General features: G+C 50.8%; 1 protein-coding gene across 3 annotated transcripts in view; it reads left to right on the forward strand.

Annotated features, from left to right (window-relative positions):
- Positions 1-642: 642 nt before the first annotated feature.
- Positions 643-18952, forward strand: part of LOC115397093 (low-density lipoprotein receptor class A domain-containing protein 4-like) — a 41832-nt gene continuing 23522 nt past the window's right edge. Inside the window, exon 1 of one of the 3 annotated variants that reach the window (XM_030103264.1) lies at positions 643-1240. In XM_030103264.1, the coding sequence (XP_029959124.1) occupies positions 1147-1240 (94 nt within the window). In that variant the 5' untranslated portion in view covers positions 643-1146. Of the gene's footprint in view, positions 1241-16659; positions 16665-18952 lie in introns of those variants that run through there. The other 2 variants (XM_030103263.1, XM_030103265.1) reach the window with 2 other exon arrangements.

An 18952-nucleotide genomic window follows, 5' to 3' on the forward strand; every position in this document is an offset into this window, starting at 1 on the left:
GAACACAGGAGAGCACGACATGTATGGCATGTAACACCAGACCATGCTACATGCTACATGCTACACGCTACATGTGACATGCTAAAGAGTTTTGCTGCTCACACACCAGTGATGCTACGTGCAAAACATTAAAGCTTGACTGGTCCATTGAGTGTGTGGAGGCACTCAGTGAACTCGGTCTGCAGTCTACAGTGTGCACTAGGCATCGGGCTGTGTGTAGCTTCTGTCTAAGCACTGCTCTTAGCCTTCACACACCGTTTCATATGGATCATACTTGGTATTGGCAGCTAGCTAAAGGTTAGTGCTTGTCCTGTAAAAAAATTGGTGGAACTCAGAGGTCTGAACATTGTCGTCCTTTTTCTTTTCTCTTAGGGTTGAATGTTTTTGTTTTATTCTCCTGAGGACTGAACATTGTGATCATCTTTTCGGAGGTTTGAACATTTTGCTCCTTGTTCCGAAGGTCTTTATTCAGCTGTTTGAAAAGTTTGCTTATTGTTTCAGATTTTAGAACGCAGAGGTTTGAACCTTGTGCTCCCTGGCTCAGTGGTTTGAACCTTTTGCCCCCTGTTTGGGAGATTTGAACCTTCCGCCCCGCGCTTCGGCGGTCTGGACGTTTTGCTCCTCTGAGGTTTGAACTTGGATTTGCGACGCTCCGTCCTGCTCTTGAAGGCAGCACGGCCCCGCCCCCTCCCTCCCCCGCCGCGCTGTGATTGGCCGGCGCGGCCGTCAGTCGCGGAGTGGGCGGGCCCCGGGCGGCCGTGTGTGCCGTGCTGTAGCTGGGGGAAGGACAGCTGCTCTCGGCGGCGGAGGAACGGAGAGGAACGGGGGGAAGGAAAACTCCACAATGCGTTAGCCACGGGCAATGGCTGTTCCCTAACCCGCCGTCTACTTCACTCTCCGCGGCGCTCCGAGAGAACCATGGCGTGAGGACTACGAGCCGCGCGGAGGAAAAATAAGTGCGAAAGTGTGGGGAGTTACTCGTCGCGGCGGACTCTGCTGCCGCTGCCTGGAAGTTTTCTCTTGTTTTCCCGTCGGGGGGCCCCGACGGTGGCTGCAGCGGCGGAGGCGGCGGCGGCGGCGGCGGCTCCGGCTCCGGCTCCGGCGGCTCCTCTCACCCCGGAGCGGTGTCCCGGTCTGCCCAGCCCCATGCAAAACCTCACGGCCCCTGGCGGCCCCGGCAACTCCAATGTCACCTGCTCCTGCAACTGCACCGCTTCCCAGCCACAGGGAATGGAGATATGTGAGTAACACTAGCCGAGCTCTCCTGACCTCAAAAAACTGCCTAATCCGTTTTTATGTGCGCTGTCCAGGAGGACAACAAATCAGACTTAGCGGGGTAAACCGATCCCGCCGTGAACCGGTTCGGATCCGTCCGGTCCGGCGAGAAAAGCCCCCCCCCCCCCTCTCTAACTTCACCCTGACCTCTCTCTATCCCCCCCGACGTGTGGCTGGACTCACTTTACAGCCGTTACATCACGCGCCCGGCTTGCATTTAATCTCCTAGTCTGCATATATGCCGTGAATGATGTCTGCGGCCGGGCGGTGTTTGGGTTTTGTGGTCCTGGAGGACTGGAGTGCGGATCTCCGGCAGCCCCCCCACCCCCCTCCCCCCCCCGGCTGCACACATGCTCCCGGGGATCACCACACAGGGTTAAATAGTTTGCCTGTCAGCACAGACAGGAAACGCTGGAATGGTATGTTGTGTCTGTCTGCCTTGTGAGCAGCCCGGAGAGAAACTATCATTATCAGCTCTGCCCCTAATGCTGCCTGCCAGATCCACTGCAGATGTTCCTCTTTATGACTGACAAACACACTGCAGGTACAGGAGGAGGAGAAGAAGAGGGGCCAGACACCGACAGATCCACACACAGACAAATAAACAGCTCAGACAAGATGCACAGAGATATAAACAGACCATGTGAAGCCAGACAGACAGACAGATGAGCTACAGACGGACAGACAGAATTACAGTGATGTGTAATTTCCACTGGGTCCGGGGCCAGGCCTGGGCAACATGAGGTGAACGCAGGATATTAGATTTAGATTTGGCAGCGGGGAGCGTGGCTGCGCTGACGCCACATTGTAACCAAGAAGCGTGTGTATGCGGCGTGTCTGGCAGACGGGACCGGCGCACCGCTCCTCCAGTCCTCCCCCCTTTCCGTCATCATGTTGCCAGCCAGGAAAAAATCACACACAGAGTCATGCATGAAGTGATGCAGAAACACACACACTCAGACACACACTCAGACACACACTGATAACATGTCTGCCTCAGACTTCAGACCTCCTCAGAAAGTGACCCGCTTGTGCCGGTTGACACTTGCAGGAGTGTAAAACTGCAGGAAGGAGCCTCGCAGGGTATTCGGGGCCACGCATGCGCCCGTGCTTGGCACTCTGAATAAACGCCGGCCTGGCATTTTTTTACACTGCATCTCTCATCAGCTGAAGGTCTCACTATTTGGGAGGGAGCTCCATTCACAAGTGGTTGGAAATAGCCGTGTCCTACTGTAGTGGCCGTCTGGTTTGAAAAGAGCTCTTGTTTGTCGGCTGTGTTGTCATGCAGACTCGGCAAGGCTGAATAATGCAGCTCATGCTTTGATGATTTCTCTGGCTGAAGAAAAGAGCTACAGTCTGCCTCTTTTCTTTTTTTCCTCTCTCTCTCTCTCTCTCTCTCTCTTACTCCTTTTTTATTTTTTTTAAAGCATAGAGGGCCGTCTCACTGGCGTGTTTCCTCTTTTATTCAGATGAGGAGGAAAATTGAAAGGGACTGGGAACACAGAGGGGATCACAGCGCAGACAGTGTGTCACGGCCGGGGGAACCGAACCTCAGCCTGCACGCTGGGATTCACATGTAGGATTTTGAAAAGAGAGGGTGGGGTGGAGAGGAGGGAGGTCGAGGGTGGGGGGGGGAGCTTCTCACAAGTGTGTGTGCGAGCCTCAAGCTTGTTGCTGTTCTTGGATTCATTGTGCAATGCAGTTAGATGGTAGGTGTGGTGCTATAAAGTCCTGAGGTCAAACAGCGTGTGTGTGTGTGTGTGTGTGTGTGTGTGTGTGTGTGTATGAGTGTGTGTGTGTGTGTGTGTGTGAGAGAGAGAAGGTGGAGTCCCTGCAGACAGGCCCTGTGCAAACATTGCCCACTTTTAAGTCATTTAATCCCGTATTGACTCGTACCGAGATCGTCCCTGTCTTTCCCAACATGCCGGGGAAATCCTATATGCTACCTGCATGGGCTCATTCCACTCATGCAGATGGCTCGTCTGCGGGGCGAGGGATGTCGTGGTGTGTGTCGTAACTCTGAGGGTTACGGGGAAAGCGATCTGCCAATCGGCAAAATGGAACGAAAACAGTAGAGCTGAGCAGTATTTTGTCCTTCAGTCAGCAAACGGGTGGAATCCATTCATGTTCTGGAGCAATTATTCCCAACCTGTTATCATCCAGAGGCTCTCTGAGGAAGGTTGACTGGCCGAAGCATCACAGTGAAGGCAAACACTGGTGGACACGCCCACAAACACTGGTGGACACGCCCACAAACACTGGTGGACACGCCCACAAACACTGGTGGACACGCCCACAAACATTGGTGGACACGCCCACAAACGCCAACTTGCACCAACAGGCAGAAAGCTTCTAGGGTCTGGTGTTGTGGGCCTGATTAAGTTTAGTCGACAACAGTCGTCAGAGCCACTGATAACACAGCTTTCTAAAAAAGGTTTCCAAGGTGGAACTTTTTGAAAACTCTCAAACATTTTTGAAACACTCCTGAACTCCACAGCTGTAGTGAATAGTTTCTCTGCACTTGTTCAGTAGATGGTAACAGCGTTTGCCTCCAGAGTGCCTTGACTCCCAGTCCAGATCCTCCTGGTTCCAGTCCTGGTTCCAGTCCAGATCCTCCTGGAGTTTTAGAGTTTACAGCCATCGTAATAACGATCCAACGTGGTGATCTGTTCGAATGTCACCATTGTTAATATTTGTAGTGTGTGTGTGTGTGTGTGTGTGTGTGTCTGTGTGTCTGTGTGTGTGTGTGTGTGTGTGTGTGTGTGTCCAACTGGTGCCTGGCATGGTGAATGCATCGCTTTTAGTGTTTCTGCCGTGTGTCCAGTGGAGACAGTCATTGTTTTCAGAATGTTGCCATATGATGCTGTTTTAACTGGAAGCGTCTCACGGACGGGGTGTCAGAGAGCCTCGGCACCTCTGTGACCTCTGACTCCCAGCAGGGCCCTGCTGTCCCGGTTAGGAAACACTCTTCTGTAACAAGCTTCCTCTGAGTTTTGGATCTTCGACTCTTTTGTATGGATTCCAGTCGCACAGGTTTTGTCTTTTCCCGGGAAAGATCTTTTTCTTGTACCATTTCACTAACCGTATAGATTGAAATCAATAAGTGGAGCCTCTCATGGAACAGTTCAGTTAAAACAGACACTTGGCTGCTTTAGCCGCGAGATGTGATTAAAACCCCAAATTATTGATACATTCTGCCAAAGCTGTGTCGATGTGAGTGATTTGATTGTTAATCTTTACAAACTGCTCATACAGCTGTGGAGACCGTCCCGACTGTCAGCAGACCGGCAGCTTTATGTGTTTCCTCTACTGAGAAACGGCTTGAAATATCCTGCTGTGGAATATTCCTAGAAGCCGGCCCCGGAGGCTGCTTCCGACACGGCGTTGCACACACACTTGGCTCCGGAGCCGAGGCCGGAGCGGCCCGGCGCCTTTCGGAGCTTGTAACGGTCGGCCGGCGGCCGGGGAGGGTGGAGCGGGCGGAGCGGGCGGGGCGGGCGGGATGGGGGGGGGGGTCAGCAGCCAGCCAGACAGACGGATGGAAGCGGCCTGATCTGTAATCCTGTGTGTGAGCGCTGCTGGTGTGTAGGTGGCAGCAGGGTCATCTGTCAACCACCTCGGGCCAGGCACGCACACCGCGACTTGTTGACTCTCCCTGTAAGCGCGCGCACGTGGATGTACACCCAGATATATGCACACACACACACACACACACACACACACACACACACACACACACACACACACACACACACACAGACACTCTCAGGCTCAGCCAATATTTACCCTGCAGTCTCCAGCCAGACAGCCAATCCAATCTCTCACTAAGCTCTTTGTTGTTTGTTTGTTTTTTTTGTTTTTTTTTTTTGCATCTTTTTTTTTCTGTTCGGTTTGTTTGTGTAGGTGATTTGGAATAGCTTTTTAGTTTTATTATTAATGAATTCTAATAATGATGCTTGTTTGCGGGGGGGGGGAAAAAGGAGCAACTTCAAACTCGGAGTAGAAATTCAGAGACCTGAGGGAGGGGAGTGGCGAAGACAACCAAACAACAGCTTTCACCAAAAAGAGAAGGGAATCTTTTCTCTCTTTCTCCCCCACCTCCCAGACAGACTTCTTCTGCAATCACTGGCCCTGTAATTAATTTCACTGGGAATTTCTGCACTTGCTTGGCGTCTCTCAATAGAGCCTTATTTAGTGCGCCACCTCTCCCCGAGCCCAGAGCGCCGCGCCAAGAAAGAGCTCCTTGTTTCATGTGAGGACGGCGTGTCGAGGGGTCCCGCTCTCCTCCACGTCGCCGACATGACCTGCAGACGCGCCGCTGCTCTCAACAACTCCGCGAAAACTTTTCAGTGGGGGAAGGTGCCGCTGCAGACACTTTAACAGGGATGGGTCTGCATCAGGTGTACAGTTTGGTCTCATAATAGTCTTTGTAGCTTTAGAGTCTGAATAAAAAGTTAAGAGATTGTGGTTCATTTCCATCAGTTTTCTGCAGCGTGTGGATAGTCAGAAGATTAGCAGATCATGAGAGACGGGATAACATTGGTGATTTCTTTTTCATAACAGTCAGACACATCTCATGGTAGGGAAAAAAAAACCCCAACCAGAGTCATTGTTCTGATGCAGCTTGATCAAACAGCAGAGCTTATTACCAGTGGCTCGGCTGAATGTCATGAGGACTTACATCAAAACACTGTCACTTTCGATATTGCATACTTTTTTGATGCACATTCAAGCTCAAAAATCCTCCTGAAAACTCCTACAAATTACTTTTTTTTTCCTTCGTCAGCAAAGGTTTAGATGTGACATGTTGGATCTGGAGTGCAGAGTGAGAAACACTCATTCTGGACTGGATGAAAGAGAAATGTTAAATTCCTCTCTGTAAATGACGGATGACTGATTGGAAATAGACCATTAGTCAATCGAATGCCATGTGAATGAGGTTGCACCACGGGTCAGCCGGATTTCCCCATGACCACCATTGTTTTTAACTCTTAGAACGCCAAATTCACTAAAGTCACGCCGCTCTTCCATCACTGGAGCCACTTCTCCGGTCAGTGAAAATCCATATTCAGCTTAAAGCTCCACCATGCGATGGATTGAGGTGCCTCCACAGGTCATCAGATTCCGTCCCCTCATCTTACTGAGAGTAAACTTTTCTCAGCATGTGTTTATGCTCCAGTACACTAAAGCAATGGAAAAAAAATTGGGAATTGCCCTATAGCCTGTCTTCAGAGTGATTGTGAAATGGCTGTATTGGTTCAGACATGTCGGTGCTCTGGGTCGGGGGTCAGCGTTTGACCCCCCCTGGTCTAGACTCCTGGATCTGGACTGCAGTGCCCACCTCTGAGCGGTGACTGGGATGTTTGGAGGCGAGCAGGTCAAGTTCAGGCAGCCGCTTCCAGCCGGAAGGGTTTGGTCCTTCCACTCGCCCCGCCGTCTGGAGCCCCTGCACCGCTCGCCGCCCCCGCCCCCGCCCCCCCGTCAGCCCTCACAACTTCGTCACTGGCTGCCGGGACTCCCTTTGTGTCTAGTTTCTGCAACTACCCCCAACACACACCAGCGCAGCAGACCTCCTCCCTCAGTTCCCAAAATGCCCTTGGGACCGGGGCAGATTTGTAGTCCTGGTGTGTGCGCAGACAGGCCATCCGTCAAGTGCGTGCGTGATGGCGGTGGCGGCGGCGGGGAGGGGCCGCGTTGGAAGTCTGCTGCCTCGGTCAGCATCTATTTGCACACAGTTTGACTGTCTGAGATGCTAAAGAGCGCCGCTGAATGAATCGGGCCGTGTCTGCCGTGCGTCTCGTGACTGCGGGACGGTGGACGGGACATATTACAGTCACACAGGACGCTCCAGACAGTGGCAGACAGCACACAATCCTCTCCTTTTCTCTCGCCCCGTCTCCTCTTGTTGCGGATTTGTTTTTCCCAGCATCCAGACGAATAAAATGCCTGGCATGTTTATTACCCTTTGTGAACCCCCGTCTCGCTGCGTGTCTCGTCTCTCTCCTCCTTACATGAAACAAAGCAGCGATTACTGCTTTGAAATTACAAATGCTGTTTTGCATCGTCTGAAACCTAAAAAAAAAAAAAAAAAAAAAAAAAATGAAGCTGAAGCGCCGTGCCGCCTGCTGTTTGTCAGATTTTGGGTAATCCGTTTGTTTATGCGAGCAGGAACACCCAGACAGAGGAATAATGACATGTCTCTTCAAGTGGTTTGCAGGGTTTTCCCTGGATTTTGAAGAGGCTTACATGGTAAAGTTTTCCGAAAAGGCTGGAAGTGGTGTGTGGAGAGGCGATTTAGAGGATCACTCCAGTGTGGGAGCCGCGGCGTCTGAAACGAGATGTCGGCGTCCTGCTGCCAGGGGTCAGCCGTGTTCACGCCCGTGCTTTTGCAGAACTCCGTCACATTCAAGTGTTCCGTCGTAAAAGAAGAAGGACTCAGTTTGCAGAAACAGTTATGCTCATTCTCCTGGAATGAGCTCGAAGCCGTATGATACCGAATTAAGCTTCTTTTTGAGTTGTTTGCTTTTCTGATTCCGTCATGCAAGATGAAGACGCTCGGAAGTAATGATGGAGAGACGTGCAAAGAGCTTTCTGTGGAGACAGCAGAAACGCTGACGTGCAAATAATAGGACTGGCGCGTGACTTAGCTGAGTTGTAATAGAAAGATTTTTGTGTTATACTCGGATATATTCAACGTGCATTTGTTTGCCAACCGGCACTGGATGAGGGATGATGCTAGCAGTGCTAGCTGTCTCCACGATGACCCCGCTTCACTGGGACTGTTTCAGGAAGCTGATGGAATCGTTTCAGCCCAGTCGGTTTGTCTTAATGAAATATTTCTGAGAAATTGGTGACCAGGAACACCTCTAATGTGGAGAATGTCAAAAATGACCTTGTTTAAGATAAAGTGGCTCTGAGATTATGATAAACATGAGTTTTCAGCCAGTGCGATATGTGAGCATGTCTGCTATTGTCCTGTTTTACACAGGCAGCCACACAGCTAATGAAGAGCAGGGATGAAAGGGCTGTAAATGAACTGACACACTTTGAGACGGCAAGAATCGAAACCGAAAGCTGCCGTCTGCTGGACTCTCGCCGTGCATGCACAGAAAGAAAAGTTCCCGGTTCTGCTTATGGGGAAAAGGCAGTGTGAAGCCCGTCGAGTCTCCACGGGGAGAGTCTGATACGTGTCCTCGAGTGATCATCCAGCGCCGGCCGAGTCCGGAAGCTACCAGCTCCACAATGAAAGCCAGAAATCCAGAAAGTCCTGTGTTGTGAGGAAGAAGCGAGCTCGCCACCCCTCCTGCAGCCCACTGCTCGGCTCCGCTCGAGGCCAGACGCTCCAGGCTACTTCACTGGCAGCGAGAACAACACACCCGACTCTCACACGGAACTGCCGGGGGTCAAAGGAGGAGGAATTCATAGAATGAGAAAGTCGATATCTGTGCTTCTGCAGCTTCTAGTCCTCACTCTAGCTGCTTTTTCTTTTTTTTTTTTCATATTGTGAGTCAACGTAAAGATCAGTTGAGCAGGATTGATGTCGATGGAGGTAAAATGTGTCTGTGGTGATGAGGCCGGAGGTGTAAAGTTACCTCAAACAGGCGCTCGGCGTTTATGCAGCGAAAAATGTCAGAATGCACGGAATCCACTAGAACATCAAGGTATCGCTTCAACTTCACAATGATTTCATAAAGGGTGGCTCATCAGATGAGCGGCCGGGATTTCCTGGTCGCGTGTTGGAGACGCTTTAGCGTTCAGATGTTCTGGTACACTGAGCGGGAGGACCGGTCAGATTACCCCGATACAACCCAGAGCTGACCGGAGGAGGAGGAACCGTGTGGAGATATTCTGCAGCGTGATTACAAGGTTTCAACACTCTTCTTTTATGTGCGCGATTGAAGCGATGAACAGTTTTAATTCTTTGAGCATGATTCCTCGTGCCCAGAAAATAATCCCCTATGTGGAGGGGAAACAGAAGGGAACGCAAAGCGGACGGCTCGCCCTGTGTTTCTGGGATAATGTATAGTCGCTGTATTTCTAAATATTGTGTAATTATTTTGGCAGTTTGTTGCAACAGAGAGGCACTTCCTGCACCCATGTGGACAATTATCCCCACGCTGGTTGATGGGCTTTAGTTTTATGATCTCCCGCTCTTTATTTCTTTAAACGGGCTGTTATTTTTTAAATGAGGCTCTAAATCTTGTCTTCCTCGCAGCGCGTTCAGGAGAAGAATCCGGATCAGGTTCGTCTTCGCCCCGCCATGTAAACACTTCCTCGTTTGTCAGCGCTGGACGGTGCTCCGGTCGTCTGCCCCGGTCAGAGCGGGCGAGGGGGGGGGGGGGCTGTAAATCCAGAGCTCGGTGCCAGCTGGGCTGCTGGCTGCGCCCTAACAAGGCCTTGCTCTGGATCTGACCTTATCACAGGAAATTACAAGGATTACAGCAGAGACGCAGACACAGAGCAGGAGATACAGACAGAAAAGAAAGAGGGAAGTGGCTTTTGTGTTAGAAAACAAAAACAACAACAAAAAGCTCTGGACTGGACCTCTGCGGTACCCGGTACTGGACCCACCGAGGACTGGACGGCCATTCTGACACTGTGTGAAGGCACTGGTTTTCAGGGTTTCTGCCGTTTTCATGTGAACAGATTTAGCTTTGGAAACATGGCCGTGGGAATGAGGCCTGAGATCGGCCTGTCATTGATGTGTGTGGACGATGTACAGTTGGAATTTTCTCCATGAGAGCTGTAACTGCAGCAGATTCTGTGCGAAGTGTTGCAGCTTTGGTTGAATTGTCTGTCGTGACGAGTAAAACTGAACATCTCCACCGAACTGGAGGCCTGATCAGTGCGAGATATGTCTGTAGGAAAGATGGCCGGCTGTTCCAGTGGCATCCCTGGCCTTTTGACTCTGATCTTATTTCACTTTGTGTGTTTTAGCCCAGTTTAACCTCCCAGCTGGGAGTGTGTGTGTAGGAGTCGGAGAAAGAAGCCTCCAGTCGCCTTCTCCTCCCTCGCTGCTCCTCGCTCTTCATTAGCCATTCACAGGGGCTGTCTCAGTCTCTTTTTTTTTTTTTTTTTATGTGGTCCCTCTCCCTCCCCGTCCAGACACACAAGTCAGACAGCGGTGTCTGATACCTACCTCCCCCAATCCCACCTCTTCCACCCCCTCCTCCTCCTCCTCTCCCCCCGGCAGCCACCAGCTGACCCCAATCAGGCACAGGGGCTGCTCTATTGTCTGGACTGGAGAGAGAGAGGACACACACACACACACACACACACACACACACACACACACACACTCACACACTCACACACTCACACACTCACAGGGACTCAGACAGGGGGTCAGGGGGAGATACAGACTGTCTGGTCTTGCCCGACTCCCCCACCCCCAGCCATAACGCAGCACTTCTCCTCCTCCTCCTCCTCCCCTCCTCCTCGTCCTCCTCCTCCCCTCCTCCTCCTCCCCTCCTCCTCCTCCTCTCGTCTCGTCTCTCTCCTCATGCTCGCTCTCTGGAGGTCCCAGATGTATCTGATGCTCGCTATGCAAAGTGGTTTTTGCGCCGGCATTGTCTGGCTAACTAAGTTATCTGAGCATCATCGCCGCCTTCTGCCGCTCGCAGCCGGGGCCGGCGCGCCCCAGCCCCGCTGACACCGCCGACGCCGTCTTGTTTCCGTTCGGAGGAGGCCGTGATGGAAAAGGCTGGCGATGTTGTTCTGGCTCGTTAAACTCCCATCAGTTCCACAACTAGCACCTCATTTTTCTAGCAATAAATCTGTTAATGGATCTCCTTGATTTATCTCGACTCTTTCGGTCTTCTCAATGTCAGAAAGTAGTGAAAAATATCAGCTCCCACTGAGGTGCAGCAAAAAGTGTTTTGTGTCTCAGTTTTTTCCTCAAGTTAACTTATTATTAAGCTAAATAATAATGACATAACAGCTCCCACTAGTGGCCTGGCATGCCAACTACACAATTTTCCACCGTTTCCATGTAAATGGACATCGTTTCCATCGTGTTGCTGTGTAAACACTAAACTTCTCTGAAACGGAACATGCACCGTCACGAGCATCTCTGGCTCGTTTCTGAGTGTAATCTTCATTGGAGGCGACACTGGAGAAAACAGCAATACTCACAAAACTGTAATCTGAGATTTCAAAGTGCCAGGGCCCGTTGTGGAGAGTCCTCCACCTCTGCTGTCTCAGGGATTTCACAGGAAGCCGGTCTTCGGCTGCTTTAAAGTGGATGTGTTTCATTGACTGCGCTCGCAGATTGCTTACCGGGGAAGTCTCGAGTTTCAGGCTCGTCGAGGCGCTGTTGTGGTCGCTGTTGTGTTGTCTGCATGCATTGTCGTAGATGTTGGCTCAAGCCATGGTGAAACCAAGAGGCAGCTGGTCTTTAGTGGAGGTAAGGCCCGCCCCTTCCTGGCAGGAGGACGCCCCCTCCCCTGGCACCGGGACCCGCCTCTGTGTGTGTGTTCTGTCTGCTTTCTGGTTATTTTCTGAAGAATTCCATCCTACCAGGTCTGTTTGTAAAATCCGGGGGAATTCCAGCCGTGGCCACACAGTATATCTCAAATTTATGGTTAAAATTGGGTCCAATAAGAGAAAGAACACTGTTATTTTGAAGTGAAGGTCTGAAATTACAATAAGTTCAACATTGCTTCCTGTTTTTTTTTTTCTTTTTTAGAATTTATCACATCTTTACCATAACTGAAGTTATTATCCCTTCCAGAGAGTTTCTAGCGACGCTTGTCCTCCCGCGCTCGCTCGCCGAAGATGGCTCCTGTTGAGCCTAAAAAAAGGGACGTGGAAATAACTAGTTGGTGTCCACACGGAAACCGGTTGTCATGGAAATAAAAGATGAGTGTGTGAGAGGGAAAGAGAAAAGCCGAGGAGACGGATCCATCGGGTCGGCTCGCTCGGGGACTTTCCAGCGGCTCACGTTTCGAACAAAAATCGTGTTTTCTTAGAAATAGTTTTGGATGTGAAGTTGAGTCGGGGTCTGTCGGGCCGGCCAGGAGCCTCGTCTCCCGTCTCCTCGCCGCCGTCGGGCCTGCTCTCGCTCCCTGCGTGGAAATACTCACTGTGTGAATTATTAATATAGGTCAGAGCCGCCGCATCCGGCTCGGGGTCCCGGCCCAGTGCCGTCCCAGCAGCCGTGGCGCTGCGCGGCCGCTGCGCGGCCGCTGCGTGCCCCCTCCCACTTCCCCGCCGCCCGGCGGCCCGGCCGCCCGGCCCCATCTGTCCCTGGGATTAACGCCGGCGGATCACCTACGCCCAGATCCGCATCGGCTGGCGGATCGTAACCGAGGGGGAAGTTCCAACCGCTAATGTTTCATACTGTTTGTGTGTTGGTGGTAACGGGGTTTTTACAGTCCCCCACCCCCCTCCCAACACACACACACACACACACACACACACACACACACACACACACACACACACACACACACACACACACACACACACACACACACACACACACACACACACACACACACACACACCCCGACCGGGCCGTGCACCCCAGGGCGGCTCATTTACGGCAATTATATTTTCATGAGACAAGTTTCCTAATGGGAAGAGTTTATGGTTGCTCATAAGAACCTGGCTTTGCATGATGAATTACGTGTGTGTTGGCGTGTGTCGCGGTGTGTGTGTTGGTGTGTGTGTCGCGGTGTGTGTCGGTGGGTGGGACTGCCTGGGAATCCTATTTGGTGGAGCACAGATTGCTTTCCCTCGGTTATTATGCGACTGTTGCTGCAGTAAATGTCTGCGCTCCAGCTCCTAGACAGTCAGCCACGCCGGCTGTGTGTGTGTGTGTGTGTGTGTGTGTGTGGGGCTGTGTGTGTGTGTGTGTGTGTGGGGCTGTGTGGGTGTGTGTGTGTGCGCGCGCTAGCCCCGTAACAGAGACAGACATGCCCTCTCAGCTGTTTTTTGTCTGCAGGAGCACACAGACAGAATCACACTGCAGCTTCCATTCAGCGCTGGATGCTGGTGAATCAGCCCAAATGCAATATTCTCCCACTCTGCTTTTTTTTTTTTTTTAATACCTTAAGTAACCTCATATTTATTTATTTAAAAAAGCCCCACCTCACTCTGAATGTAATTCTTCAGACTGGCCCATGGATGTGCTGTGAAGCTGGAACTGGCAGTGGCTGGACCTGGCCCTCCATCTCACCCCGGGAAACACAAAGCTGCCGCCGCCGCCGCCAGCCAGCACCCCAAAGCTTGATAAAACAATATAAAGTGCGTCTGTGTGTGTGGGAGTCGCTAAGTCGTTGATATCTCCGGTTACACTCGGTCTTTGTGCCGCCCGAAAGAGGTTTTTTTTTTTTTTTTTTTTTTTTTTTTGTGGCTCGTCGAGTCAGAAGCTCTTCTTTCATTCTGCAGCGTTCGCCTTGAGCTGAACTCCCCAAGTGCTACTTCAGCAGAGACGAAGAAGACGGCGACGAAGGAGAAGCGAGGAGGGGAAGACAGAGAGGGTGTAGGGTGGAGGGAAGGAGGCAGATCTGCCGCTCGGCTTGATTTCTGCCTCGACTGTGGAAAGCAGAGTCTTCAGGTTGATGCTGTGAAGCTGCGTCAACCGGAGCGCTAGTTTTAATAAGAGCTGAGCTCAGCTCGGCGGAAGAGTCTGAGGGAGGAAGACTGAGGCACAACGGCTCAGCTCAGCTAAATGCAAGCAAATTCCTACAAAAAAAAAAAAAAAACGACGTAAATGCTGAAAACAATGTAATTTTCTCATTGGGCCTTTAATGAAGTTAGCAGTGAAGGTCAGAATGAGGCCATTCCTGAAACCTGAAGGAACCTGAGGAACTGCCAGAACCTTTCAGTGTCCTTTAGCTGCAGCCTGGATATCCTCACATCCTCCCCGGTTAAACGAAGTGCTCAGCATAGCGGCGTCCAGCAGCAAGGATGCGCCATAACCACGGCGAGCCAGATAATGAGGTTCACGGCCATTGGCGCTTGTCTGGCTGCGAGAGCCGAACGGAGCGCAGCTCGCCTCCATCCTGCTACTGCCCCGTCTCAACACGCACACCGAGGCACGCCAGGCTTTCGCGTGCTCGCCCCCGCCTGCCCGGTGCCCTCTCTCTGGTTAGCGGCCCGGTCTGCAGCGGCGTCTGCAGGTGTAGCTCCGCCCCCAGAGGCCGGGGCGGCGGGCAGCTGCTGCTCTGAATGGAGGTTTTCTTCTCCGTTACGGCAGGTGACTCCGGCGGCGTCCCGACTCCTGCCAGCTGGGAGGAGGCGAGCGCCGCTGAGGTGGAGACGATGCTGCCATGAGGACGGGACTTTTACTTTTCCTCCTTCTTCTTCTTCTACACAGCTGCCGCCGCTCTCCTCTTTATTTCAAGTCCTCCCCTCCCTCCGCTCTCAGCCTCTATTCATCCCCACATCCATCTCTCCTTCAGCCGGACTCACCTCTCCAACACCCTGCTGCCACATTCACGTCTTCTTCTACTCTTTCTTTTCTGTCTTTCTCTGCTTTATCCTCTTTTATTTATTGTTTGCTTCTTTTTTATCTTCATGTTCTACCTCATCTGATTTTGCTTCATCATTTTTTTTTCTTGGTATCAGTTTTCTTTCTTTTCTCCTTTCTTTACTTTTATAATCTCTTTCTCTTCTTCTGCTCGCTCTTCAATTTGATGTATTTCTGTACCGTTTTTCTTCTTTCTGATTCTGTCTCTTGATGTTAATGTTGTTTCTTTTTTAACTTTTCTCTCCTTCGCCTCCTCTGCTTCTTCTTAATCTTCACCTTCAACTTCCTTCGTTTCCTTCATGTTAATGTTTGCCTTTTTCTTCTTTCTGATTCTTCCCTTCTTCTGCCTCCTCCACAGCTCTTTCTCTTCTTGTTGCTTTTTCTGCTTTTTCTTTTCTTCACCTTTCTCCCTTCTTCTCCCTCCTGATTCTCATTAATCTTTTTCTTCCTCTTAATCTTCCGTCTCTTTACCTTTTATTTTTCTTCTCTCTGATTCTCTCTCTTCCTCCGCCTCCTCTGCATCTCCTTAACCTTTTCCTTCTGCCTCTCTCTTCTGCTCTCCTCCTCCCGGTCCTCTCCTCTCTGTTTTTGTAGTTTTGTCAGCAGCTGTTGCTCAGCACCGCTCTGAAGTTCAGCCGGCGGTCACAGCCGAGCCGCTCCAGCCAGGAAAGGAACTTTTTTCTTGATAGCACTTTTCTTTTTTTTTTTAATTGTTTTTCCCCCCCTCCCTCCCTCCTCCTTCCCCTCCACTTGCACTTTCCTTTATCCTGCGTTTTCCTCCTTTCTTTTCCCCCTGAACTCTTCCCTCTCACTTCTTTTCATCCCCGTCTCACTTTCACCGTCTTTATCTTTCCTCCTTCCTTCCTGTCTTTTCTATCTTCTCCGTGTCTGGTTCCTGCTTAATCCTGCCTGCCAGGCATTGCTTCATGCCTGTTAAGCATCTCAACCCGAAGGGGCAGAAAAAGTGGAGGAGAAGAAGAAGAAGGAGGAGGAGGAGGAGGCGCTAGTCATCTGGTGAAGCCCCCATTGAGCAACTTAAGCGTGGTTGTTTTGCTCTGTTGGCTCGGCACAATGAGACCGCATGTGGAAGACATGTTTACACCCCTCCATGTGAGAGTCGGCGGGATGGAGGAGAAGAAGGGACGACAGAAGTATGTACCGCAGGACGGCCGGAGAAGAAGTGGAGAAGGAGGGCAATAAACGATGGAAAAAAAACAAAAAAAAAACCGGAGGCAGGGACACGTGGCCGAGCGCCGGCTGAGGAGGGCGACGGAAAGGAGGGAGAGACATGACGAGCGAGAGAGAGAGAGAGAGAGAGAGAGAGAGACAGAGGAAAAACGCCGACCAAAATAGAGTCGGAGAGACGGTCCATCTCTGCGGAGAGACAGCCAGCGTGACAGTGAGTCATAGCAGAAGAAAACGCCACGCAAGCATATGCTGCCGTTGAGGAGCCATCTTTTTCCAAAATGGAAACCAGTTCTGATTTGCAGGCAGAGATGAGAGGAGAGGGAAAAAAAAAGAGCAGATTAAGTGAGTTATTACAAACAGAGGGAGTGTAATTACACAGCAGAGGAGGAGGCCGTTCGTCTTCTGCTGCAGCCTCTCTGAACAGCCTTCCTCTTCTTTTTCCACGGTGTTTTCAGCGCCGTTGCATTTGAAAGACTGTTAGTTTGTCTTCCAGTGAAGTACGGAAGCGCGGCACTTGTTGATCCTTCAGTTTTTGAATAGTTGAAACTCTCCCAAACTCAAAACCGACAAACTTTCAAATGTTAACCACCAGAATTAAATGAGACTTTGGCGCTCTAGATGTGTTCAAGTACTTCTTTTCTTGAATTAAAATCTTCTAAATTGGCATTTTGATGGCTCCATGTGAGGCTTTGGAATGCAGCTAATGACAACAACATATTCAACTGTGTGGCTACACGTTTGTGAAGGCAGGTCTCGGTTTCCATGCACTGTTTGGGCTTATGTACAGAACATATGATGAATAATTCTGCTTTATGTCTTTCATCAATGATAAAACTTCCGGCATTGCCTGGCTGTAATTGGGCACCAGCATCGTGACATGACAGCCATGTGGAACCCCGGTTCGTCTTTCTGTTTCAGGAAAGTTTCAAATTTAAACTGCGGTGATTTGAAAACTACGTCCGTTTACACAGAGATGGCAGAAACACGGGAGACGACGTAGCTAGCAATGCCAGGCCGCGAGACGGAGCTGCTGGTGGTTTTTGGAATGAAATTACCCATCATGCTCGCAGGGGAGAATACACCACAGACATGCAGTACGCACAGCTTCATATGGACAGAGGACGAGGTCTTTCTGTCAAAGATTCGCCAGCAAGCGAAAACCGCTAACCGGAATGTTGTTCCAGTTCAGAACGCATACACACATTCTCAGTGTTATCCACCGTGTGCGTGTGTGTGTGTGGAGTCTCAGTCTGGATGTGTCCTCCCCCATCTCCCAGAGCTCTCCTGCGTTTCCACCCACCGTCCCACCTGCTGTGTCTCCGCTCTTCTTCTTCTTCTTCTTCCTCGCTGTCTTTCAGCTGATTACAGAGAGTCGGCGGCGGCACGTCCGCAGCCCGCTGCCTCCGTCTGGAGGGAGTCTGCTGCCCCTCGCTGACGTGGAAAACCCGCTTTGGAGGTGAAATGCACCTCTCCTGTGGGGGTGGAGGGGGGAGTCTATCAAACGCAGGAAGCAGACAGACAGAAAGCCCACTCGGTTCCTCCTCCTCCTCCTCCTCCTCCACCCGATTCTCTCATCTCCTCGGTTTGGTTGCTCGGTGTCTGAGACGAGGCACGAGACGCCACGCTTTGTTGTTTGTCTGCCTTTAACATCTGTCCGCCTTTACCACGCTCCCCCCACACCTCGGCCTCTCCTCTGCCCTCCACCTCTTATCTCCTCTCCCCGTGTCCGATCCCCCTCCAACTCTCATTTCACTCTTTTTGTCTTTTCTTTTACTGCCTCTCCTTTAACAGACCTTTATTTGTGTGTGTGTGCTCATATATATGTTATACTTTTCGTACCCTTCAGCGCCAGCCTCCCTGTGATGGTGACCTGTACAGAACAGAACACTGCAGAATAATATTCATAACCCCCCCCCCCCCCCCTCCCCCTCCCGCTAAGTTGACAAAGATCTATGTGTCTGGACGGCTGGCTGAGTTGCCTTTGGCTAATAGAAGTCAGCAGGGTGAAATACAGTGTGTGTGTGTGTGTGTGTGTGTAATCTGTGTTATTATTGGAGTTGGACCTTATTATTATAGTCTGAGTTCGATTCAGATTGGCACGCTCAATATGAGATTTTTATTTATTTATTTATTTATTTATGTTGTCGATACCAGTGAACCCTTTAACTCAGGAAACTCTTCGGAGATAGCATCGACGGGCTTCTGTCTCTTTTCTCTGCCTTAAAATCACATTTTTGTCACTTCCGCTGTCTCCATATTGTCCACGGATAAAGACACAGTTCTGGAAATAACGAGACACCTTCTGTTAACGACGGAGCAACACGAGGCTTTCCGAATGTTGGTTCTCCATTACACGAAGGCGATACTCCGTCACTGAAAACACAGCTTTTTGAAAACCCGCCCAAGGTGGAGCTTAAAGACTGAGCTCTATCTCCGTTTCCATGGAAACCGGGGTAAATCCACGTTTTTTTGAAACGCTGTTGCTCGCACGCCGTCTCTCCGTAGTCATGGTTTTTCTGCACATGCTCAGTTGATGGACAGTAACAACAATGGCAGCAAAAGCATCAAAACACGTCACAACAATGCTAATCTGTCCCCAGAAGATTATTTCAGCGTTATTATAGGTTAACAGCGAGGAGACAATATCCCAAAACTCAACAGCTGTTTGTAGACGTACGTACATCCATTAAAATGTCACTGCCACCAGTGGAGGCTGCGGAATGAGAGAAACCTCCGTTCAGTTTGTGAGATCAGGAGGGGAGTTTCAGCCGGCAGTTATCTTCTTTGCGGCGGCGTCCCCGGAAGACGTTCCCACAACGCCGAAACTCTTCAAAAAGCCCTGATCTGGCGCGCATTAACTGGCTTTGAGGAGGCAGAATCTGGAATAAAGTGGTAATCCTGAAGGCTTTGGACTAAAGCAACAGGTTGGAAAAATATGTTTGATTGCACGAGTTAATCGGCCCTCAGAAGACGATCCTCCAATCCAGAGACGGATTCAGAAAGCCGGGCGCC

The sequence above is a fragment of the Salarias fasciatus genome, chromosome 11, assembly GCF_902148845.1.
Source record: "Salarias fasciatus chromosome 11, fSalaFa1.1, whole genome shotgun sequence".
Classification (NCBI taxonomy): domain Eukaryota; kingdom Metazoa; phylum Chordata; class Actinopteri; order Blenniiformes; family Blenniidae; genus Salarias; species Salarias fasciatus.